Genomic DNA, 26,008 nt, shown 5'->3' with positions numbered 1-26,008 from the left:
GATAACCTCACTGTTCTTACGTTCGCAATTCATCTCAACAATATCAAAGGTCAGGCCACGGCGGCAGTATTCATCGACATAAAAGCAGAATTTGATAACGTCATCCCAGGAATTTTAATTAACGATCTAATTGAGGCTAATTTTCTAAGAAACATCTGCCGATTCATTCAAAATTTGATTTCTGAAAAGAATGTTCTATTCGTCGTTCAAGGAAAGCTCACTCCCTCCAAACTTTCACGCAAGGGCACTCCCTAAGGATTAGCTCTTAGTCCGGTACTGTTCATATGTTATCTAAGGCTCATTGGTAGCTATCTTCATCGTCATACAAAAATTTTACAATTCACGGATGACATTGTCATTTACGCATCAGCCTCTCGGCTCGTCAAAGCTTTTAGATCTTTAGAAATTTTGCTGGCCAATATTAGTAATTATCTTATAAATAGAGGTCTGGATATCTCTCTTAGTAAAAAACCCAGATGATGATTTTCTCAAAAAAAAATATCCTTAATTTAGCTGAATATGTTATTAAACTCGGTAATGATACGATTCAACCCTCATGATCGGTGAGGTTTCTGGGCGTTCTCCTGGATCCTAAACTATCAGGCAATCTTCATCTAGAATATATTATTGGCCAGGCGAGCAAGACTGCCAATATCATTTCTTCTTTAAGTGGCGTTTGGTGAGGATCCCACCCTCAGCTCCTCCTCAATATTTACCGCGCGGTTCTACGAGGTTCCCTGGAATACGCATTGCAAATCTTCACATTCAAATCTAACACAAAGTTTCATCGACTAGAGATCATTCAGAATAAAGCTATCAGAACCTGCTTGAGATACAGGATATCTACATCTATCAATACAATGTTTGCTGAGGCTAAAGAGCCTCCGCTGAAATTAAGATTCAAATTCTTGGCATCTAAATATCTTCTCAAGATTCTCTCCGTCAATGATCCTGTTAGTGAAGAATTGCATGCTATCGCGGATTTAATTCATGATGATCCGGATGCGGCGGATTACATTCGGGACAAATTTCTATTAGTAAACCTCTTTCAGCACATAAGACAATATACGCCAATAGTCAACAGTTCGCTCTATTCCTCTCCATTTCAACATTCGTGTTCTTCTACTCTTTACACACCTCCACACTAGTTTCCGGGACTACTGAGCATTATTGATAGAATGCCTAAATTTTCTGTACAAAGCATTTTTGATCAGGCCTTTGGACTTATCATGAAGGATTTCATTATGTTTTATACAGATGGATCCAAGGTTGACGCAGGATGTTACGTCGGTTCTGCATGTTATTCACCGCAGCTATAGCTGAATCTCATGTATAAGCTATCCTCTCAGGCTTCGGTCTATACCACGGAGGCATAGGCAATATACCTATAATGCAGTGATCACCTCGTTCGACCTGGGCTCTCCTACGGTCACAATTGTTACGGACTCGAGAAGTGTCCTTGAAGCTCTCACTAATCCGCTTACATGCAAATCAAATTATCTAATCCCCCTTATCAAATCCAAATTAGAATCAGCTGAAGAGCGAGATATTAACATTTAGTTAATATGGATCCCGTCTCACAAAGGGATCATAGGCAATGAAGTCGCCGACGCTTTAGCAAAAAGAGCCATTCGCGAGGTGTCTTTCCTGGTTTTAAATTGCCGCACACAGACTTGTGCATTCTTTGCAAAGAAAACTTCACGACAGATTTCCATAATTATCTCTTTAATAGAGCACGGCACAAAGATACTCACTTCTTTCAAAAAATATACGTCTATACTCCAAATTATTTTACCATGGTACCATGGTAGTACTTTAAATTAGGATTGAAACAGGCATCAATTTTTGCGGTCACTCAATTAAGAGCCAATCACTACAATCTCAATTATAGCTTATTCAAAAAATATATAATTGACGATGGATCGTGCCCATGCGGTAATCAAATCGAGGACTTCAATCATTTAGTTTTTGAATACCCAAATACGATTAAATGGGCCGCTGGCCTTTGATTAGCCATACGATTACTCAGAGGGCCTCGGTGTCATAATATTTACGAAATCCTCAAATACCCGTCAAACAAAATATGTCGACTCATCACGGCCTTTTGTAAGGCTTCTAGGATTGCTTTGTGAATACTGTACGCTTCAAACGGTGCGCGCGATTCCCCCACAACCGACCCTTCCGCTCTCCTTCCATACCCAGGCACACAGCGGCTTCAGCTAACAAGGAGTCCACATTTCAGTCGACTCTACAAACAGCTATTAGTCGGTTATCTACAAGATATTTGATTCTGACCGTATTGCACTCTGTCAAGAGGCAGGAGCCATAAACCTAAAAAGAAGAAAAAGAGGATCCTGCTCTCAAGGAAAAAAATATTATTGCGTTTATCCCTGCTTTTAAAATCATGCGCGTCGGTGTAATCAAGGGCATTCCCCTCTGTTTTAACGAGCAGGAGATCTTAGAAGGGATCGAATCCCCGTAAGATTCTCTCTGTGGAACGTATGAACCGCAGGGCTACAATGGGCAAGGCTGGAATTGTTAAGTTCGAGCCATCTAAATCGGTTAGAGTTAAGTTTGAGGGGCAGTCCTTGCCTCCGGAGATAGCCATCTACAAAACCAAAGTAGCGGTGGAACCGTATATCCCGCAGGTACAAATTTGCTACAATTGTTTTAGATTTGGTCACATTAGTGGAGATCCCTTATGAAAATGTGCCCTTGAATGCTCAATGGCGGTCAGTGGGAATGTATGGTTGCCCTACAGTTGCAAAGCGAATTATATGGAAAAGTTAATGGAAAATATTGAGTGGCAATAAAATGAATGGAAACGCAATGGCAAGATTCGAATGACAACTTTTTCCATACAGGCGTAATGGAAACTGCTAATGGCTTATAAAGGTCAAAACTTGTGTATGGAACTTGCAATGCGAATTATATGAAAAAGTAAATGGAAAATATTGAGTGGCAATAAGATAAATGGAAACGCAATGGCAAGATTCAAATGACAACCTTTCCCATACAGGCGTAATGGAAACTGCCAATGACTCATGAAGGATAAAATTTGTATGGAATTTTTCCCCCTGATTCTCATTCGCGACGTCTTCTTTTCCGACATTAAAATTGCTGGTTTATTAGATCCGTCCGTGGAGGCCATTGGTCTCCAATTGATTATTGATAACTGTAATGCCGCCGTTATTGGCATTTACCGACATCCAAATGCAATTTGCCTGTCCAGCACTTGGCTAAGAATTTTTAATCTAGCCGATTCGTATAAATACTCTTTGATTATAGGTAATTTTAATGCCCATCACCCCCATTGGGGTGCCTCTGATTCCAATCCAGCTGGTAAAGTAGTAATAGTGGATCTGTTAGATAAAATGTCGTTTAGTCTGTTCAACCCTATCCACGTTCACATATATTCCTCCTCCGGGTAAATCTCCGTCGCTTCTTAATCTCGCGATAGGGTCGAGTGGCTTTGCCTCTTTCTCGGAAACTTCTGTTTTCCGGGACACTTTGGGCAGTGATCATTGCCCCATACTTGTCTCCATTAATCGTAGAGTCAAAATGGTATCTATTTTCTCTCACAAGTGTAAATTCTCCCGAGAACAGTTTAAAAACTTCTGTAAAACTTTAGAGAAATGCGCTGAAAAAATGCAGAAGAAAGTCCTCAAATGGGAGGACGACAAACCTTTATTACAGTATAAGTGAAAAACTCATGGACGTGGTTAACTTATTTTCCCCGCCAGTTAGGGTTTCTGTTTCTGTTGGGCATCGCTGTAACAATGGCACAGTGACCGGTCCTCCCCCAGCTCCTTGGTGGAACCAGAATTGTACCGAGGCGAGGCGGTTCGGGCACGAAAGGACGCGTGTAAAAAATATCGCAAGGACCCCACGGTTCAGAATTACCAGATTTTTCGTGACCAGATTAATGAGACTAGAAAGAGTCTGAGAAAAGCCAAGCGAGAGGCAGGAAGGACTATTATTCTTCCCTTGACTTCCTGACTCCTACAGGGGACATTTGGAAAATGATTAAAAAATATGCAGGTTGACTTTGGCTTCAGCGGAGGCCACTCCGGATGACGGCATCATTGAATCTACAATCGCGATTATCTGCCAACCCTCGTGTCCTGGCCCCGGGTTCCCATCCCGGAGAACAGCTCCCGAAACAATAAATCTCTGCTTTGAATGGACAACCCATTCCAATACCGAGAATTCCATGCTGCTCTTAATTCCACTAAAAGCAAATCGAGTCCGGGTATTGATCGGTTCGATTATAAAATCCTCAAAGCTCTCCCTTCAACTTAAAAAAAAAGCTTCTTCTCTGTTTTCCGGAAGCGTGGTCGCATTCCCTCGTTTATCTCATCCCAAAATCCCATGGAGGCCGGGTCCGCCACATAGCCCTTACTTCCTGCATTCTCAAGTTGGTTCAGAAAATGTTTTTCACTCGACCGCACTGGGCAATTGAATCGTATAGTTCCGGTAATATCCTCATTCCTAAGCATCAGTTCGGTTTCCGTCAATTTATATCCTGTACCGACAACTTGACCATCCTGTACCGACAAGCTACTATGGCATTGTTTATCGATATTAAGTCAGCGTTCGATAATGTAATTTATGAAATTCTGGTCCAGGATCTGGTTGATGCCAATTTTCCCAGAAACATTTGCAGATTTGTTCAAAATCTAATTTCAGAAAAAAAGGTTTAATTTGTGGTACATAGTAGACCTACTCCTCCCAAAACACGTAAGGGCACTCCACAGGGCTCAATCCTTAGTACGGTTTTGTTCAATCTCTACTTGAGATTGTTGGGTACTAAATTACATCGCCGTACTAAAATATTGCAGTTTGCCGATGATATAGTAATTTATGCCTCAATTTCGAATCTCTTTAAATCCTTCAGATCGATCGAAAGTTCATTGGCCAGCATTCGGGAGTTCCTTCGAGAGAGAGGCCTGGAAATTTCGCCCAGCAAGACTCAGATGATGATCTTTTCTAAGAATGGTGCGATCAATCGGGCGGATTGTCAGGTCCGTCTGGGAAAGAACACGATCAGTTCGAGTCGGTTCGATTTCTGGGAGTCATTTTGAACTTCAAACTCAGTGGAGATCTTCACATGAACTTTCTTGTCGAGAAGGCTAGGAAAATTTCCAATATTATTTCTTTTCTGCGAGGCATCTGGTGGGAGGCTCACCTGCAATTACTCTTGATTGTTTATCGAGCCATTCTACGTGGCTCTATAGAATACGCTTCGCACATTTTCGCCATTTCCAAACCAACAAAATGTTTCACAGATTGGAGATAATTCAGAACAAGGCAATCAAGACATGTCTGGATTATCGGATTTCCACTCCTTTAAACACTATGCTCGCTGAGGCTAAGAACCCCCCCCCCCTTAAATATAGGCTTCGATTTCTGGCCTCAAGGTATCTGTATAAGACTGTCGATTGCAGATCACCCGGTTAGTTCTAGTCTCTATCGGATTTCAAATACGATTCGTGAGGATCCTGTCTAATCAGCTTACATAAATAAGAAGTTTCCTATTGTAAGCTTCTTTCAGTTCTCAGCACTCTTATTTCATTTACAGCTCAATTTGCCCGTCTATTTTTCAGCACTCCTCCCTCCACTCGCCCCCTCGTTACTCGCCGGGCCTGGATCTACTGGAAATTTTCGATAGGGTTTCTAAGACTTCGATTCAAAACATATTTTTGTAGCCCTTTGAACCCATTTTCAAAGACACCACTTTCTTCTACACGGACGGATCCAAATCAGATGCGGATAACTACGTGGGTTCCGCATGCTACTCGCCGTAACTGTGGCTAGAATTAATGTTCAAACTACCTTTCTGCACCTCGGTTTATACAGCTGAGGCTTGGGCCATTTATAATGCTGTTCTTACTTCGCTTGATCTGTGTTGTCCCAGAGTTATCATTATTACGGAGTCCAAGAGTGTTCTTGATGCGCTATCCAACTCGTCCACTTGTAAATTTAACTACTTGATCCCTCTCATTAAGGCTAACCTTGAGATTGCTATGCAGCGTGATATTGATATTCAATTTATTTGGGTTTCCTGCCACAAGGGGATTGAAGGTAATGAGATCGCTGACTCCTTAGCCAAGAGGGCTATTCGAGAGGGTAGATCTGAATTCAGGGTGCCATTTACCGAATGTTCTTAGTCGCTAGAAATAAGCTCATAGCGGAATTTGATAACTACCTATCAGTAAGGGCTCAGCACAAAGGCTCCCATTTTTTTCAACACATATATGCTAAGGCAGCAAAGCCTTGGTATTTCAAATTAGGTCTCAAGTGGGAAACCATTGTCACGATTTCTCGACTGCGTGCGAATCACTACAATCTCAACCACAGTCTTTTTAGGAAAAATCTAGTAGAGGACAGTTCGTGTCCTTGCGGTGCAGCCATTCAAGATTAATCATTTAGTTTTCAAATGCCCTATCACCTTTGATCGGGCTGTCCATCTCCGCTTAGTCATCCGCGCGTCCGAGGGACCTCAATGCATGTAGCTATAAAATGAGCCCTAAAAGAAATTTTTCGGTTGCCCCCATTTTTGGACAGGGGGGGTGTCCAATTTGACAAAGAATGCCCCATATATACATATATATACATATTCGGTAAAATTAGCTAAATATATATATATATATATTAATATAATAATATATATAATATAATATATATAATAATAAAATATAAATATATTAATATATATATGTATATATACAATTTTCGTAAGGGTATTGCGGGGTCCTTTATATATATATATATATATATATATATAATATATATTTATACGGAAATTGGGTTTCGGTGAAATTAACAGAAACTTTGGAAATAAATAGTTTGTGTAATGCTAATCAAAAGTCACAATAGACAAGATTCACAATAATCAACCGTTTAGATGCTATCAGCGTTCAAAGGTCGAAGGTCATGAGGTATTATTTCAGTACTATTATGGGACAGTGAATTTCGGTGAAATTGTCTGAAACTTTAGAAAAATAGATAGTTTATATGATACTGATTGAAAGTTATAATAGGCAAGATTCACAATAATCGACCATTTAAGTGCTATCAGTGTTTAAAAATCAAAAATAAGACGTTATGTCAGTACTATTGTAGGACAGTAGATTGCAATGTATTATTCTACAAAATCACACAACTTATTCTTTTTGTTAATACAAAAATATATATTTATGTGAACTATCTATTAAATTATCTATTTCCAAAGTTTTAGACAATTTCACCGAAATCCACTGTCCCACAATTATATAGAGCAAGATTCCGATAACCCTGGCGTCTTAATTTGACGATGGTTTCTGGTAGTACTTTTAACGCTGAACAAAAAATGTATCGTTTTTATACCATCGTTCATCATATTTTTCTTACGGGAAACGGATCCTATCGAATGCCATCTATTGGATGATCCGACATTTGTATATTCTTTTTATTTGAAAATGACTTTACTTGTTAGCAATATGTGGGCAAGATGAAAGCAATGAAAGTATTTGATGAAGCATTGTAATGACGAAAGATTTACGACATAACAGATGTTGTTGTATTCTTGCGTGACAAATGCTGACACTTTTTTAATAGCAAAGCTGTTTGATACTCATCGTGAATCTGTCGTCAATGCGTTCAACAGACGTGCTCGCTATTCCGAGTCATCTGTCGTTAACATACATTGTTGTATTTTTGCGAGATGTTTGCTGACACTGTTTGCGATAGCTAAACTGCTTGGCATTTGCCATCAATCTACCAACAATATGTTCGGTATCTGCTTGCTGTTAGCTACCATTTTGTCATATATTTTGTCGACAAAGGTTGTTGCACATTGACGGAAGTGTGCTAACAATTGACAATAACAAAGTTTTTTTCTCATTTGCAGCTTTTCAATAAACATAATTTGTTGCCGACATTCGCAATTGCAGCAAATGTTACAGGGGACATAAAATATAAAATTATAAATAACATAAAATATTATTTCTTATGAATGTTAATCGAATCCTAGAAAATGAAACTGGGTTTGACTCGAATTTTTAAGTACATATTGAATTTGATCTCATCTCTAGTTTCGAGAAATTGGAAGGAATTAAGAATCTATTAATTTTTTCTATTTCTACAGGTTACCAGCCAAGGTCAAATAATTGGTGCGATTATTGCTATTGATCAAATTGTCGCTCAAGCTGCAGCAAGAATGGTTGAAATAGAGTATGAAGATTTAGAACCCATTATTATATCTATTGAGGTATTTCCTACTAATACGAAGAAATAATACTATTTGTTAATTAAAATGCAATAAAGCTTGCTTTAGACAATCTATAATTTGCGTCAAATTTCGGAATAGAATTCTATTTATAATATGTTATACCGTGTATTTTTGTGTGTACATATTTTTAATTTATAAATAGAATTCTATCTTGTGAATTCTGATACAAATTATAAACAATTTTAGAAGAATCTAACAAATTTTTAACAAGATTTAACAAAGTTTTGACAAAAAGAACACAAACAAAGAATTATTTTTTTTTATGTTATTTTGATAATACTGTTCAACACCGCCTTGACATCGCTTGACATTCTATAAGTTATTTCTGGTAGATTTCTTAACGCTATACGAATCTGACCATAAAAAAATGGCGTATTACGTCACGCGTGCGTGCGTGCGTGCGTGCGTGCGTGCGTGCGTGCGTGCGTGCGTGTGTACACCTTGTAAATGGGTGTGATTGCTTTAACTTCCGTAAATTTGGAGATATCGGTCTCAAATTTTTTTTTTAATCTGGAGTTTTATTAAAGCAAAGTTGGTATTGAATTTGGCGAAAAGAGAGAGAGGGAAAGGGAAAGGGAAAGGGAAATAAGGGAAAGGGAGAAGGAGAGAGATCGGTAAAGGGGTTCATTTTTTGTATAATTTTGAATTTTTTGAGAAATGTTTGTGGTAGCTATATTAACTTCCGCAAATTTTGAGTTATCGGGCTATTTCTAATTCTATTATCTTTTTCGGTCTTTTCTACCCTTATTTCATATATAACGCTTTAAGATTTGATTGATTAGACCCAGTCAAATGTTTATAACTCAAGAACTAATCAACCAAATTTTAAAGATATATGAAGAAGGGGTTAGAAAAAATTGCCAATATAATAAAAAGTGTACAAATTAGAAATCTACATTTTTAATCTCTGCCTTCACTGTACATACATAGGTATGTACATATTTCATAACTCGAAAAGTTACGTAAAATTTCAGTGAAAATTATATAAAAAATCACACGCTACCACTGCTACAGCCTGGTCCACTTGCATAGTGATTATAGCACTTGTAGCGTTCGTTTACCCCGAGAAATATCGAAAAGTACTAATTGTAAGTTGACCTTTTAACAATTCACTCTCTTATAATTTTATAAGTTGCTGGTTTCACATATTATATCACATATTATATGTCATTTGGAGAATTTAGATGTCATTTTTATAATTTATCAACATGAGACGTGGAGAAATATTTTTAAAACGAATTATTGAGAAAAATGGAAGAATTTAAGAATTGTAAGTGAAATAGCATAATTTTTTTGAGAAATTTCTGGAGTAGTCCTAACTTCCGCTTGAGATATCGGGCTATTTATAATTCTATTATATTCTTTAGTCTTTTCCTATGTAAATCTGAAGAATAGTGGCCTTCTCATCGATTTAGCTGAAACTTAACAATATTGTGTATTTTGGTGTGCTACATCCGAATTTGAAAGTTAAAATCGTTGAAGTCCATATATGGACCATGTAGTCTGAACTCCCAAAGTCAATATCAATTTGACATTGCGTCAATTGTAAAAACCCCACTTGTGCTACTAAGCTGACCGTCTTCCAATTCATAAAAAAGTTAAATTTAAAATTAAAAAAAGTGTGCAAATTAGAAACTTACACATTGCTTCCTCATCATTACAGATCGCTACAATTGCTCCTATTTTATTTCGCTCATAAAGCTTTCTCTATGAGGAAGCCAAACTAATAAATACTAATAATTATGCATCAAATAAAATACAAGCTTCTCCATTTCTAATTGCACACTTTTTTCTACTTTAAAGTACAGCAATTATTCTTAACATAAAATGGTTCCATGGATTTTTGAATTTTTCACGTTAAGCAAAGTCTACTCCACATCCATCCGGTGCTTGCAAGTCAAAATGAGGTCTATTATTATTATACGGCTCCACATAGGTTACTAATTATCCACGTGAAGCAAGGTCCACTTCATACTGCCCTGCAAAGGATACAGTGCAAAACGAAATCTATTATTATACGATTATGGACTTCGCTTCGCGTGAAGTTAAAAACCGATGTGGAACCGTATAACGAAAGATATCGTTTCGCAGAGGTGACGCCCGGACGGTGTGGGATGTACCTCACTTCGTGGAAAGTAGGAAACCCATTTGGAATCATTTTATTTTTAAGAAATGACTTTCTTATAAAAAGGGTTTCTGGCGAGTGTAGGAGAAGGGGCAAAATCTCTCCCTCACTCATACATGTACATACTATATACGTACATATGTACACTCCACATATGTATTATATAGTCATTTATGCCTTTCAGTACTGAGGATAACTGTTATATTTTTCAAACTTCTTTGGATAATAACTTTTTAACAAAAACGAGCGACGGCTAAAATCTTTTGAAAGTTACTCAAGATCGCGTCCTTGATAATATATATCAAGGTCACTACAATCGCCATTAATTAAGGTCGCTACTAATGTAAATAATTAACAAAACATTTGCATCAATATTTGTCTAGCAACGCCCAGTTTTTTTTAACAAAATATTCTGTTATTCTAATAAACATAATAATAAAAGAATTAAATATCATGTTAAACACAATTTTTCACGTATAATATACCCGGCTTTTTGCATTAAATAGGGGAGACCGGGGCAAACTCGACACAATTTTTTCAAAGGCAATTTTCAACAATTAATTAAAATTTTCAAGCAAATTTAATGGTACACATTTAAAGAGTGTTCCTTCAGGTACAAAATTGCTTAAGGAAATTTTGCTGTACGTTGCTTAGTTTTGCCCCCAAGAAACCAAAAGTGACGCGAAGACAAATTTTCAAATTGAAAAATGCCGGGGTAAACTCGACACTTTGCTTGATCGACATAATTTGATCTGGAACTAATTTTTTTTGTTTGATTCTAAAAAACATTATTGTTTATTGTGTATTTAGAAAGTACAAAAATTCGGAATTAAGTAAAACAATCATTAGAAATAATGAGAACAAAAATTGTTGAACATTTAATTATTTTCACCTAAACTCATGTCTGAAAAACAATTTATGCAAGTAAATTCGCGATTAGACGTGCACACGCATTTGTCATGGGCCATATAGCTGCATGATAAGCATCGTTTGTTATTGGGAGCCGATAAAACGGCTTAGTGTCGACCTTGCCCCGAACGTCGTTTTTCACTTTTGTTACTCCAAAAATATAAAAATTTTGAAAATATGCAAAAACTATTATCGGATTTGTATAAAGCATCGAATTTCCCATCAAAATCACTTAATTACCGGTAAATTCGCAAGAGTAAAGCTCGATGAAAGAGTAGAAATTTTCGAGAGATAAGAAAAATTACTTTTCACCATCAAAACGGTTATGTTACGCTAAAAATTACACCATAACTCAAAATGTCACCCAAATACCGTTGATAATAGTAACACATAAAGACGCATTTACAGTAGGAAAGGCAAGTTTTTGCGATAGATTTAAATTAGCAAAAAGCCTAGGAAGGTATTCATAGTCGGATCTTATTTTAAGATCGTCTTAAGTAATGTCTTAAGACGCTAATATACGGCTCTGTGATTGGTCCATGACTTCTTAAAGGTTGTATTTAACCCTTAAATGCCCCGTGGGGTCCAGCGGACCCCAGACCCTTTAAAATGAAATATTTTCAAATGTTCTTGCCGAAAATAGAGCTCATGCTCCCATTGATGATAGTTGAGTGATTGACCTACCCGTTTGTACACTTAACAGTACTCAGTTTACTTATTTTTTTATACTATGTTGAAATTGAAATTTTAACAATATAAGCATTTTATTCTCTTTTCTAAGCCTTGAACAACATTGAAAAAAATTTTCATAACTAAAGATAAAAAAATCAATGAGTAAGGGGACATTTTTCATGCTGATGGGGTCTCTTAGACCCCTCATGTCATTTACGAGATTCTTGAGAGGTGTGGCATTTAAGGGTTAAGACAGTCTTAAAGAGATAAGAACCGACTATGAATACCGACCCTAGTGTCAAGTTTGCCCCGGTCTCCCATATTTTACTGTTCTATATTGAGTATGATAAGATAAATAAATTTTATGATGTGTATAAATTATTGTTAGTTGGCAGTTGGCACAACGTCTAATGTCGTTATACTTTTATAACAAAAATATATTAAAACAATATTATTGCTTTGCACAATACTATTTTGATGGAGAGACGCGGATAATAAAATAAATACATTAGAAACAAATTCTTTTTCAAATTGTAATTAGATCAGATTAAATTAGAAGGTTTGTGTAGAACGGAAATGCAGATCCCATATTCATTCACCTTGTATACATTTTGTGTCTTAACAAGTTTTTAATAATCAATGAATAGCAGCTAAAATCTTTTAAAAGTTAATTATATAGTTATTATCTTGATAATATGTGTTTAGGTCAAGGCGAGTGGAGTTCGATCCACTTTTTCATAATTTTACTCCAGAATTATACTAATAATTCTTTCTTATTTTTTAATTAAATAATATAAACAAAAATGCACTAACTTAAATTTCTTCTAGGACGCTATCGCGCATAAATCGTTCTTTCCTGGTTTCCCCAAGCATATTATCAAAGGTGATGCGGATAAAGCTTTTGCGGAAGCGCAGCATGTTTTAGAAGGGGAAGTACGTATAAGTGGTCAAGAGCATTTTTATTTGGAGACAAACGCTACTATTGTCGTGCCACATGAGGAAAACGAGCTGGAAGTATTCTGCTCCACGCAGCATCCTAGTGAAATACAGAAACTAATTGCCCATGTCTTAGATATACACTCAAATAGAGTTAACGTTCGTGTGAAGCGTATAGGGGGTGGTTTTGGTGGGAAGGAATCCCGTGCAGCATTACTCGCGATACCAGTGGCACTTGCGGCACATAGGTGTGTTGTATAGAATTGATTGAAACATATTTGCACGATATACAGAGTGGGCCAATGAAAAACTTTCATTCTGTTTATTTTGTGCCTTTTATTGCTTTATCCTCTTCTTTGGGATAGTTATTCCTTCGAAAATTTTAAATGATAATAGAAATTAAGTAACATGTTATTTCTCTCAAAGGTCCTTCAATTCTTTTTACAACAAGCTCTTTGAGTAAATATTTTTTGAAAAATTACATTTGGAAGTTTTAAACACATGAAAAACTGAAAATGACATCCACAGTTACACAACTATGCCTTAAGGGAATCCTGCAGTGACTGGCGAACTTCCTCGATGTCGATAATGTCAACCTTTCTAATTTTGTTTTCCCTATATCTGTCTTTGTCTAACGAAATGACATCTGTCCTTTTTTCGATTGCTCGCCATCTTACGCAAGATCCGGCAACTACTGTTGCTGCTCTTGTCATCCTGCATCCGTATTTGCATTACTAAAATAATTATTAGATGGATTTTTTTTGTACGCATTGAATCTTACTTCTACTTACACGATATTATTCCTACATGTTTTCCCAAGAGTGGATGATAAACATTATGTACGTATAAACTGTAGAATTTTTGTTTTAAGCAAATATTGTCGTCAGGTGACAGCTGTGTATGTGCCCCAATAAGTAATATTTTTAATTTTTTGGTGCTTTTGATATAAAATCGCGTTTTCCACCCTAGATTTTTGTGCGGACTTTAATTCTGTAAAAGATTTTTGCAATTCTATAAATCCAATTAAAAGATCCATCTAATAACGATAATGTCGGTAAATCATACGGCTGCAGGATCCCCTTAATAAAACTTTAACAAAAATATTTATATCTACAAAAATAACAGTGTTTGAAAGGTGATTTAAATTTATCCAGTCATTTAAATTTAAATTTTATATTATTTGTTCCTCAGAGTTAAATTTGCGTTAACTTCGTATATAAACTTCTCACAAAAGAGAAACACTTAATTTTTCTTAAAAAATAGGCAAAATTCAAGCAGCTGTAACTTCGTCAAAAATGAACAAAATTTAAGTTTAAAAAGGATTTTAAAATTTAAAATCTCTACTTTTAAAAGGTCACTATTATTTTTTAGTTTCTGTGGGTTTGACAATTTTTATAGAAAACTACGAGCTGGACAAAATGGGATTTTCTTTTCATTTTGTGGGCCTGTCACGTGCCCAAAAAAAGTCTGCAATAATTTACGATTTCCTAATGTGAAAGCTTGAAATTTTCTCTACACAATCGTTTTTTAAAAATGTTTCTGCGATTTTTTGTTAGTGAGTTATTGCAAATTAAATGAGAAATGAGCATTTTGACTTTGATTGCTCATAACTCCGTTAAAAATCATCGTATCGCAATTCAAAAAACAGATTCTTAAAGCTGAAACTTTGCTTTATCGAATGTTAATTGCCAATTTTTTTAAATAACATGTAGACATGATGCAAATGGATGAAAATAATGTAAAAATTAGCTATTTTTTTTTTTTTTTTTTAACCCAGAAATTGTGTAGAACAACAACACAAATTTATTCTTTACGTTTTTTTTGTACTTTTAACTTAAAAGTTTCAAGTATACTCTGCATTAAAAAAAAATTGCGGAATAGTTTATGAGACAAAAAATACGTTTAAAAAAATGAAAAAATCTCAGCTATTTGGCAAATTTTTTTCAATACAGGGTACTTAAAAGTACAAAAAAGTAAAGAATAAATTTTTGTTGTTGTTCTACACAATTGTTTTCTGGATCAAAATAAAAAAGGGAAAAATGGCTAATTTTTACATTATTTTCATCCATTTGCATCATGTATACATGTTATTAAAAAAAAAAATTGGCAATTACCATTCGATAGAGCAAAGTTTCAACTTTAAGAATCTGTTTTTTGAATTGTGGTACGATGATTTTTAACGAAGTTATGAGTAATCAAAGTCAAAATTCTAATTTCTTATTCAATTCACGATAATTCAGTAACAAAAAATCGTAGATCCATTTTTTAAAAACGATTGTGTAGGGAAAGCTTTACATTAGGCTTTCCACAATCGTTTTTTTTTAAATAATACCTTACAAGCTTTCACATTAGGAAATCGTAAAATTTTCGCACACTTTTTTTGGACACGTGACAGGCCCACAAAGTGAAAAGAAAATTTCCCATTTTGTCCAGCACGCAGTTTTTTATAAAAATGGTCAAGCCCACAGAAACTAAAAAATAATAGTGACCTTTTGAAAGCAGAGATTTTAAACTTCAAAATTCTTTTTTTTAACCTAAATTTCGTTTATTTTTAACAAAGTTACAGCTGCTTGAATTTTGCCCATTTTTTAAGAAAAATTAAGTGTTCTTTTAATTTTTGTGAGAAGTTTATGTTTATTTATATAATTTATTTAAAAATAATTAAAAATGTGTAGATTATTATCGAATAAAAAAATTAAATGTGTAGATTACAGAAACCAGTTCGTTGTATGCTGGATAGAGATGAAGATATGATGATAAGTGGAACGCGACATCCGTTTTTATTCAAGTACAAAGTTGGATTTAACAATGACGGTTTTATCAAAGTGGCAAGAGTACATATATATAGTAACGCAGGTTACTCTCGCGATTTATCAACATCAGTAAGTAATAAGAAGAAAATAAATTTAAAAAATTTTTTCTTATTAAAAATCTTGTAACGTTATATGTACACGCGCGCATAGAAAAATTATTGATTTTATTTCTAATGTTTTAAGGTATTAGAACGTGCCATGTTCCATTTTGAAAATTCATATAGAATTCCCGTGTCGGAAATATATGGATACATGTGTAAAACGAATTTACCATCAAATACGGCTTTCCGAGGCTTCGGTGGACCGCAAGGAATGTTTGTAGCTGAAAATATCATTCGACAAATTGCCGATTATCTAGATCTGGATGTCGTCAAGGTAATTTTTGATTAATAAAAGCTATATTATTACGCAATGAAATATAATGGAAAAAAATCTTCTATTTTACAAAATGCATTACATAAAATTCTACGTCTATATCTGATTTATACATTACAAGCGGACGGAAATGAATTTAATAATTGAAAATATTTCTTTTCCACAACAGTTGTCCGAATTAAATTTATATAAAGAAGGTGATTTAACACATTACAACCAGCAGCTTGCCAATTGTACTTTAGATCGTTGCTGGCGTGAATGTCTAGCGTCGTCTCGTTATAATGAAAGAATAGTTGAGGTTCAACGTTATAATAGGCAAGTAGTTATCGTCTACATTATAAATTAAATCATTAACAATTACTAAGATCGATGAAAAATTTTGCAGAGAGAATCGATTCAAGAAAAAAGGACTTGCAATTGTACCTACGAAGTTCGGAATAGCGTTTACTGCATTGCACTTGAATCAAGCAGGCGCGCTGGTTCACATCTATACTGATGGCTCGGTGCTAATCAGCCATAGTGGTGTTGAGATGGGACAAGGTCTACACACAAAAATGATTCAAGTATAAATAATATTTATTTGTAATTCGTTTTATGTAATATATTATATAGCTTTTGTATACCTGAATGTTCCGACCAATTAAAAAAAATTAATTTTTTCTTAAAAACCCAGTAAGCAAACTGTCCGTGATATGACAACAGAGTGGCAGTAGATTTGCTCCAGATATCGCAACAGATCCTGTATCATTTATTGTGTCCACATTAAATTCGTTTTTGCTGATCTGACAGCAATAAATTGTAGGCAAAAACAAAACAGAATCTACCATTTCATAAACATTTAAATGAAATACGTCAATTGAATGGCTGTGTTCAGCGGAAAAGCAGCTTAGTGAGCGCGCTCAGTGATTCTTTATTACCAAAACCGAAGGCAAGACCCAATTGTAATATTACAATTGGTTCTTAATTGCCTTGGTTTTTCCTCGGATCTAAGTGTAGAAACCAACCGTAATAAAGAATCGATCACTGGATATAGTTCCGAATGACCCCTGCTCCCGATCGACTTAAAATTTTACAGATAAGTTGTTTTCAATGTGAAAAATGAATTGCGCGTGGTCCTAAGTTCGGGAAATAATTTTTTTTTTAATAATAGCATTTATCGACGCCCTTCCCCTATGAAGGTTTAATGTGCGTATGCGTGAAGGCAGTAGGTTCCGCGCCTTCTGCGGGGGGCTCCACTACCATTAAACTAGACACATATAGTGTGCCTTGTAAAGTACATGCGTGAACTTTCCACGCGTGGAAAGTTGTAAACCCATGTGGCACCTTGTTTCGCGTGAAAATTGTATGCGTGGAGGTTCCGCCCCCCTGAGCTCCACCTCCAAAAAAACTAACCTAACCTAACCCAACCTATAATTGTTATTGTGTGCATCGACATATATGTCGATGGTTGTGTTGATGAAAAAATATATGCGTGAATACAATAGATTACACTTTTCCACAACAAAATTAATGAAATATTTATTACTTTTACCAAAAAGTCTTGGTTATTACCGATAAAATTGATAAATTTGCTATGATTTATCACATTTATCACCGTATGTTGAAAATTATGCATAATAACCGGTAATTATGTATAATTATCGAATTTATCACTTTTACAGTCATATAGAATCGATTTTAGTCGATAAATGCTATTATTTAAAAAAAAATTTATTTCCCGAAGTTGGAACCACGCGCAATTCATTTTTCACATCAAAAACTTATCTGTAAAATTTTAAGTCGATCAGGAGCAGGAATCATTCGGAACTACACCCGAATCACTGAGCACTCACTGAGCACTCACTGAGCACTCACTGAGCTGTTTTTTCCGCTGAACGCAGCCATGGCCGCACAGTGATTCTTTAATATGATTGGTTCTTACCTTTGGTTCTTCTCCGGATCTAAGTGTAAGAATAACCAATCATAATGAGCGCTCACTCAACAGTATTTTTCCTGAACGCGGCCAGATTACACAATAGCAGATTTTGCTCATTAGCAGATTTTGGCTACGGTCAACGTGACGCTACAAATGCTTCGAAGCATTCCTCTTCTCTTTTCTTTCAATGAAGAAAGAAAGAGAAGAAGAACACTCCAAAGCATTTATAGCGTCACGTTGACCGTAGCCTTTGTTATATTTATGCTGACATTCTATCAACACAATTTGTAGCAGACACTTTTAAAATCTGTTCTCAACAGATTTGACTATCCGAGGAATTATTATGGAAAATTAATAAACCAATTATAAGCGATCAAGAATAATGGAATGCTTCTAGAAAATTAAATTACAAAAATTTTTAAAAATTATAAAGATATTTTATGTCAAATTTTCCTCTTTTATCTATTTTTTCTCATTGTCAGTAAAACTATCAATATTAATTGCTTGTTATAAATTCTCATTCGTTTTCTTTAGAAATAAAACTCTAGAGCTGGTATATAAGTTTGAAAGATCCTGCATATCAAAGAGAAACTTATAATATACACGATTCATCGAATTCTTATCATTCTAAATTCATTTAATTAAATACAAAAAAAAACAAAGAAATAAATTTCTGAAATGTTATAGGAAAATTAAACCGGGACCGCGGTTTCACCATCTCCGATTAACTGTAACCTTCGATTAAACTCACTTCGTCTCTTTCTTAAAGGGGACAGTTAGAAAGAGATGAAGAGTGAGTTTAATCGCAGGTTACATAGTTAATCGACGTTGGTGAAACTGGACCTAATATCCATTTCTACCAATGTAGATTAATTTTAATCGCAATTTAACTTATTTTTCATCTTTTTCTAGTTTTTAAAATTAGAGAAAGATAAAAGATAAGTTAAACCTAAATCAAAGTTAATCTGCATTGGTAGAAACGAATATAAATCTCGATATTTAATCGATATTTAATTATTTATCCAGCATAATTATTATTATCAATAATTGCTGCATTTTCTGAATTTTGTTTTTAAAGAATAAAGAAATCAACGGGTCTCTCTCTTTTTCTCTCACCCTCCTTCTCCCCCATTATAACTGATTGTGCGCAACTGTAAATTATTATGAGTTCAAGTTAAATTTACCATATCATGTCAGGTTGCTAGCAGAATATTAAAGGTGAATCCAACCAAGATATATATCGCTGAAACGGCTACCGATAAAGTTCCTAATACATCTGCCACCGCAGCAAGTTGCGGATCTGATTTGAATGGCATGGCTGTTATGGTGTGTGACAATATTTTACAACTAATATTTGAGTATATATATGTAAATAGAAAAGTAAATTAAATATAGAAATAAATTTTGCAGAATGCATGCAAAGAAATCATGAAACGATTACAACCGATAATTGACAATGATCTAAAAGGTACCTGGGAAGAATGGATAAAAGTAGCATATTATCAAAGGATAAGCTTATCTGCTACCGGTTTCTATCAAACACCCAACATCGGATATTCCTTCGAGACTAATACAGGGCATCCATTTAATTATTTTACGTATGGCGTTGCTTGTACGGAGGTGGAGGTTGATTGCCTCACCGGTGATCATGGGGTATGTGTGTGTGTGTGTGTGTGTGTGTGTGTGTGTGTGTGTGTGTGTGTGTGTGTGTGTGTCTTTTTATTATGTATTATATTACTTTCATAAAAGATAATGACATCAATTTTATAAAGAACGTAACTAGTTTATAAAGAAAAAGTATGCATAATAATATAAGAATTACATAAAACAAACATTGATATATTAATATTCTTCAATCAATGCAGGTGTTACGAACAGATATTGTCATGGATTTGGGAGAGAGTTTAAATCCAGCCATCGACATAGGACAAGTTGAAGGTGCCTTCGTTCAAGGATACGGTTTATTCACGTTAGAGGAAATGATTTACTCACCGACGGGAACTTTGTTCAGCAGAGGACCTGGCGCGTACAAATTGCCAGGCTTTACCGACATACCTCAGGAATTTAATGTATCCTTATTAAAAGGGGTTTCTAATCCAAGAGCGGTATACTCTTCTAAGGTATAACTTTTTTTATGTAATTAAAAAAAACAAATATATATACAGGGTGTTCGACCAAGATCTTTCTCTATCCTTTCGGCTGGATACGGCTTTTATTTCGAACACCCTGTATATATATATATATATATATATATATATATATATATATATTTCTTGATTTTTTTTAGATATATTACATATATTTACATATATTAACGTGCAGTTTAATTTCAAAGAAAAGGAATAGAGTAGCAATGGAACTATAGTAAAACAGTATTAAACTTATATTAAGATATAATATAATATAGGCTGTTGGGGAGCCACCGTTATTTCTGGCATCATCTGCATTCTTTGCGATCAAAGAAGCAATCAAGGCTGCACGTAAGGATGCGAATATTCATGGTCACTTTCGTCTTGATGCCCCTGCGACTGCTGCACGTATACGTAATTCCTGCATAGACAATTTGACAATGAAGGTAATAAAATATTAAATTCTTAATTCAATTCTCCAACCTTTTATCCTTATGTATATTAAAATACTTTTTCTTTATCTTGCAGATTTCAGAGCCTGATTTAAAACAGCAATGGAATGTAGTACCATAAAATCTTCAAAATCGCGTTTATTAAGACATTTTAAGGCTCTTGGATGGTCAGCCGAGAACTCTGCGTTGACGGTGGCAACGTACCGTCGCGGCAGAAATCAGAACTCTCTCCAATGGAGAATTCTATCCTTTGTGACATGTTGACAACCTATTTTGTTGTGCATGCTATTTCTTTATTATTCGCTCTGTGCTTGTGCTCTAACGTTTAACGTATTCGTGAAAGTCGTAAAATTAACCGAAAAGTAAGATTTGCATGCGAAAAGAATGTTTTCACCTCCTTTCGATAGTCGTTAAACGGCTGTTTTTCCCGTATGTTTAGGCTTCGTTTTATGGCTGTTTGTTCATTGTTTTCGGTCAATTTCGGAAGTGTTCTGAAACGATCTATATTGATGTTTTATTGAAATGTCTTTTTATTTGAAAATGGCATGCACAACAAAATTGGGTGTTTTCCTCGCCTCAATAGTAAGAATCCAATAAGGCCGCGGTGACCATCCAGGAGCCTTAAAGATAAAGATATTAAAAAAATGTTAATATAAATATAAGATATAAATATCAATAGATATTTTAACCAATTAAATAAATATTTGCAAAGTATATCATCAATAAGACACGAAATAATATATCCATTATTATTACAAACTTAAATCTCACGAGTTGTCGTAAACATATGATTTTAGAGATACTCTCCGTAAAACCATAGGATTGGGTGTTAGACCAAACGTGTTAGAAAAAACCTAGAAACTATTTACTTAGTTGGTAGGAAATGTTTAAGGAGTAAAACTACTCCTACTACTTTGGAGTAAAAAATGCAATTGAATAACTATGTACATTACAGCGATCCCGAATTATATGCAATATTAGTGTAATGAATTGTGGATGCTAGTTATGTGCTATATTCTTCGTAAATTATTAGTGTATAGAATATTAATAAATATATGCCGAAGTATGAGAGCGTCAACGACTCGGAAATCGTTGTCAGGTACTTATTATCCAACATTATAAAGTAAAAGAAGGGCGGCGGTGTGGTCTATAGTGGTAGAGCGCCAGACTCGTAATCTGAGGAACCAGGTTCGAGTCCACTAGAGTCATGTAACATGGAAAAGTTTTTTTTCCGAAAAACCGCGCCCCTCCGTGTAAGATGCGGAGAAAACTGGGCTCCGTCTTTCGGAAGAGACGTTAAACCGTTGGTCCAAAGGAGGAAACAGTAAGGTAGTGGATGAATTGGAGGTTAGGGTTGGGTATGTCCCTTCAAAACGCCCTTTAAGGCCCCTTGGGGTATATAAAGTAAAATTCTTTATCTTTATCTTTATCTATAAAGTAAAAGAAAAGTAATAAATAATATATATATATATATATATATATATATATATATATATTTCACTAGAAAATATTAAATAGAAAAGAAAGAATAGAGTCAACCTATTTGGATGAAGATCTAAATAAAGATCCATACTCTAATATTGCTATTTATTCTTGCATATATTCTCATTTAGGTTACTTAAATTTTATTTGATATTTATCTCTTATAATGTTAGCACTAATGTTCAAATATTATCATATAATTAAATTTTGTTACTATTACATTTCTTTGAGTATCATATAATTCAATACTCTCAATCAACCTCTCAAAAGATACAATCAAATATAGAAATTTAATCGTATAAACAAGCTTGAAATCTAATTATTTGATAGAATTAAACTTTACATAGCAGACCAAGTAAAAAGGAAAATTTAAAAAAATGTTACTCTCTTTTATATATATATATATTCTTAATTATTATAAATTTATTAACAACTCACATGTAAAGCAATACAGGCTAAACATTGCTTATTCCAGATTTTTCTACGGTTTCCAGCAATGTCTGTAAATTAGTTTCAAATAATTCGCATCTAATTGGCATTTCTAGCGCATAAAATGGATTTTTTAGCGCATAATCCGCATATAAGTCGTACACTCTCTTCAACAAAATTTCCATCCCTGGTTGCGATGGCTCCGCTACTATCATGAACTTAATGCCCGTCAATGTCTGGAAGCAATATAAACGAAATGTGTCCGCTTCGAGAATCTCAATTCCAGAACATCGTGGTTCCGGACTGAGTTGGCTTGCTATCGCAAAAAGAGGGTAGAACATTGAAGCTAAAAATATCTTCTCATTCGTCGTCATTTTTGCCCGACTGAACTTCAATGTTATAGGGAAATTTTCCGGTTGCTCCAACATCTCCAAGATGTCTCTCCCATCTTCAAGTTCACGTCCTGTGATTGCATTTCCATTCACAGCTGTCAATATGTGTCCCACTGAAAAATATTTGGTTCTCTTATTTATTCCTGTCTTTTAGTACCTTATTAAAATATATGTAGTGATATATTACAAGAATACATCACGTGAAAGAAAAATAATGCCCAAAATTTGGCTTAATATTACCCAATTTTTAATATAATTTTTAAAAATATTTCTGTGAGCATTAGAAAATCTTGAGCTTTAAGTTTTATAACTTTTGTGCTTTTCACAAATTACACATTTATATTGTGGTTCCAATTCAATGTATCATTGCTTTTAAATCGTATTGATTATTTATAATAATATAAATAATAATATATAATATAGAATTAAAGATAATAATATAATAATTATTATTATTATTATATTATTATTATTGTGTATATAGAGTGTAAAATCGTAGTACAAGCAAGAACAAGGTGATTTCTCGTGCCAAAATAAGGCCGGCTTCGCGTGCAAAAATTATATAATTTTTTTTGAAGATTTTTGTTTTTGAAACGATTTTGAAAATCTATTAAGTACACATGCACTATTAAGTACACTTGATTATGTCTTGATTAACGGATCTTGCTATAAACTGTTATTTCTGTTCACATTTATATGTTTGTAAACATCGGTCATGATTTGTTTTCTGTCAGTTCTTATCTTGATTAGCTATCAGTTCCTGCCAAGTTCGGAGGAAATAAATAAGCCACTTTCAACGAGCATTTGCGCCACTCTTTATGTCATTCGTCTATCAGGGTATCAATTTGGATAACATTGTCTGTAGTAGCGAATTGCAGTAGATACTACCATAGGTTCCTAAAGCAAATCATTTTAGTATTCTCGATTGCTGTATCTTATCATCGTAAAAACTTTGTAGAAACTGATAGCTAAGCAAGGTAATAGGACTGATAGGAAACGAATCACGAGATTGCCGATGTCCATAAACATAAACATAAAAAAATTGCGAAAAAAATTGTTATATAATTTTGACTTATTTTGACATGCAAAATCACCTCGTTCTCGTTTGTATACAATTTCACACACATCCTGCATATAATACACTGCATATGATAATTATTACATAATATTTTTTTACTTGTTACTAATAATTATTATAATAGTTTATCTTCAACTTGAATGTATCTGTTATTCTTGATAATATAATGTAAATATAAAAATAACAGACATTAAATTTTACTTTTTCGAGATAGAAGAAATATTTGAGAATGTCACTAAAATAAATATGCACTATCCTTGAAATTCTATATTACATCTGCTTAATAAATATATATTATAATTAACATCTGCTTAAATAAATTCACTATTTAAATATATGGAATAATAATGCAAAGTTTAAAAAGCCATTACTTTTCTTTCAATCTATATAATTCCAATTATTTCTCATCACAACAGACATTCTTACCATGTATTCCATCTTTTTGCCCAAACGCTACCACTACTTTCTTGTTCTCATAATTTAATTTAATATTGAGTGGAAAATTAAAGGATTTCTCAACTTCAATCTTTGGTACGTTATGATCATGGTTGAAGATCAAGCCACCAGACTTGGATACAATATAAACGCCGTATATCACCATTCTGCACGATTTCTTCTTTATTTACATTAATTTATTATTTAAATCGTGACATATGTCATCTTTGGTTCTGTTTTTGATAAATACTTATTAATTTTTATTTAGATTTCAATAAAACTACACATATTCAATTCCCTTTATACTAAAAAAAAGTAAAATTGCAAAAATATAAACTGTTACTTGTAAGTAAAATAATTAATCATTAAAAATGATATTTTTACATTAAATTATATTAAATCAGAATTAATTGATAAAAATTTAATTAAGCATATAGTTTTTGATGGATTCGTAATTTTCCATGAAAAGTGAGATCCATCCAAATTATTATTGTATTTTACTTCTTGGACAATCAAATTTGTCGAGAACAAATTTTAAGTGTCTGCTACAAATTACGTCAATAGTAGCTGTTAAATGTTGGCCGGACGGCTAGTAGAAATATAACAGAATCTGCTAATAGAATATAATGGCAAATTAACTGCCAAAACTAAGCAAAATCTGCCGTTTCGTAATCATTTAAATGACGTATTTCATTTAAATGTTAAGATAGATATGACAGATTCTGTTCGATTTCTACTAATCTGCTGTTAGATTACAACATTGGCAGGCTTTATCGGCAAAACACAAGTGTTTAATACAAACACAGATAATGCCGAATCTGTTGTAATATCTGGAAAAATCTGCTGTCAATCAGCTGTCATAATCTGCAGGCAGTTTGCTTACTAAGTTGCCATGTAAAATAGTCTTTAAATTATTAATTATTTGAATGCTATTTTTCTATTATGCCATGCCATCAATACAACAGATTTTGTAATCCTGATAAACAGCATTTTCAACATTTAACAACTTTCACAGATAATATTTATAATGTCAAGTGACAAACTTTATTTTTGAAATCTTATTCTTTGTATGCAAAGACATTGAACGTATTTTCTAATGACACAAACATGATGGACTTTTGATTTAACCTAACCTAATCTAAAAAACTATATTTTTAATGATTAATCATTATTGTATCACAATAACCAGTAAGGATTTTCGCCTTCTAAGTCTTTATTCTTAAAAGGAATGGAATGAATGTGTTTCGTTAAATAAATAGTTAAGTAAAGATATGCAAACTAAAAACATTTGGTAATTATACAGTTTAGCCCACTCACCTCCAATATCGATAAAATTATACTCAATCACGCGTTTTTGCACGAAACGAAAGAATTTGGCAGAAAAAAATCGTCTCTCTGCCGCGCGAAGCGAGATATTAAATCGTTAAAGTTTTTTTTGTTGACTCGGATTGCGGTACATACTTTGTATATCTAGTGACTTTAGTGATCCGCGAACGCGATACGCCCTCTGGGAATGACTGAAAACGTGCACATGAACTACGTAGCCAATGTCCACGTTAGGGCCACGGGGTAACAGATACGTGCACGACTTAGG

General features: G+C 34.2%; 2 protein-coding genes and 1 long non-coding RNA gene across 8 annotated transcripts in view; 1 reads left to right on the top strand and 2 right to left on the bottom strand.

The window, feature by feature from the left end:
- The window catches only part of Ry (xanthine dehydrogenase rosy), a 149,797-nt gene extending 128,118 nt beyond the window's left edge, over positions 1-21,679 (top strand). For all 6 annotated transcript variants that reach the window (XM_077414074.1, XM_077414069.1, XM_077414070.1 and 3 more), the window contains 11 exons: positions 8,129-8,251; positions 12,807-13,162; positions 15,622-15,796; positions 15,911-16,102; positions 16,272-16,417; positions 16,488-16,665; positions 19,215-19,343; positions 19,428-19,670; positions 19,883-20,137; positions 20,425-20,592; positions 20,675-21,679. In XM_077414074.1, coding sequence (XP_077270200.1) covers positions 8,129-8,251; positions 12,807-13,162; positions 15,622-15,796; positions 15,911-16,102; positions 16,272-16,417; positions 16,488-16,665; positions 19,215-19,343; positions 19,428-19,670; positions 19,883-20,137; positions 20,425-20,592; positions 20,675-20,719 — 2,010 coding nt within the window. In that variant the 3' untranslated portion in view covers positions 20,720-21,679. The remainder of the gene's footprint in view (positions 1-8,128; positions 8,252-12,806; positions 13,163-15,621; positions 15,797-15,910; positions 16,103-16,271; positions 16,418-16,487; positions 16,666-19,214; positions 19,344-19,427; positions 19,671-19,882; positions 20,138-20,424; positions 20,593-20,674) is intronic.
- On the bottom strand, positions 16,513-18,100 carry LOC143901651 (uncharacterized). The gene is made up of 3 exons (XR_013258143.1): positions 16,927-18,100; positions 16,726-16,841; positions 16,513-16,644 (listed from the first exon to the last, which is right to left on the bottom strand). It is a non-coding gene; the product is annotated as an uncharacterized LOC143901651 (long non-coding RNA).
- Positions 20,265-25,907, bottom strand: Trs23 (trafficking protein particle complex subunit 4-like protein Trs23). The gene is made up of 4 exons (XM_077414079.1): positions 25,732-25,907; positions 24,406-24,647; positions 22,519-23,014; positions 20,265-20,567 (listed from the first exon to the last, which is right to left on the bottom strand). Exons 2-3 carry the CDS (start codon positions 24,578-24,580, stop codon positions 22,536-22,538), a joined length of 654 nt encoding a protein of 217 aa, XP_077270205.1. The 5' UTR covers positions 24,581-24,647; positions 25,732-25,907; the 3' UTR covers positions 20,265-20,567; positions 22,519-22,535.
- Positions 25,908-26,008: the final 101 nt, after the last annotated feature.

The sequence above is a fragment of the Temnothorax americanus genome, unplaced genomic scaffold, assembly GCF_048541705.1.
Source record: "Temnothorax americanus isolate GAGA-0224 unplaced genomic scaffold, ASM4854170v1 Scaffold35, whole genome shotgun sequence".
In the NCBI taxonomy this organism is placed as follows: domain Eukaryota; kingdom Metazoa; phylum Arthropoda; class Insecta; order Hymenoptera; family Formicidae; genus Temnothorax; species Temnothorax americanus.
The sequence above is the reverse complement of the archived record's forward strand: the minus strand, read 5'-3'. Positions and strand labels throughout refer to the sequence as shown.

Coding starts and splice junctions, on each gene's coding strand:
- Trs23 (XM_077414079.1), bottom strand. CDS start 24,580: ATGGTGATATACGGCGTTTATATTGTATCCAAGTCTGGTGGCTTGATC. Junction 23,015..24,405: donor GCAAAAAGATGGAATACATG/GTAAGAATGTCT, acceptor AATATTTTTCAG/TGGGACACATATTGACAGCT.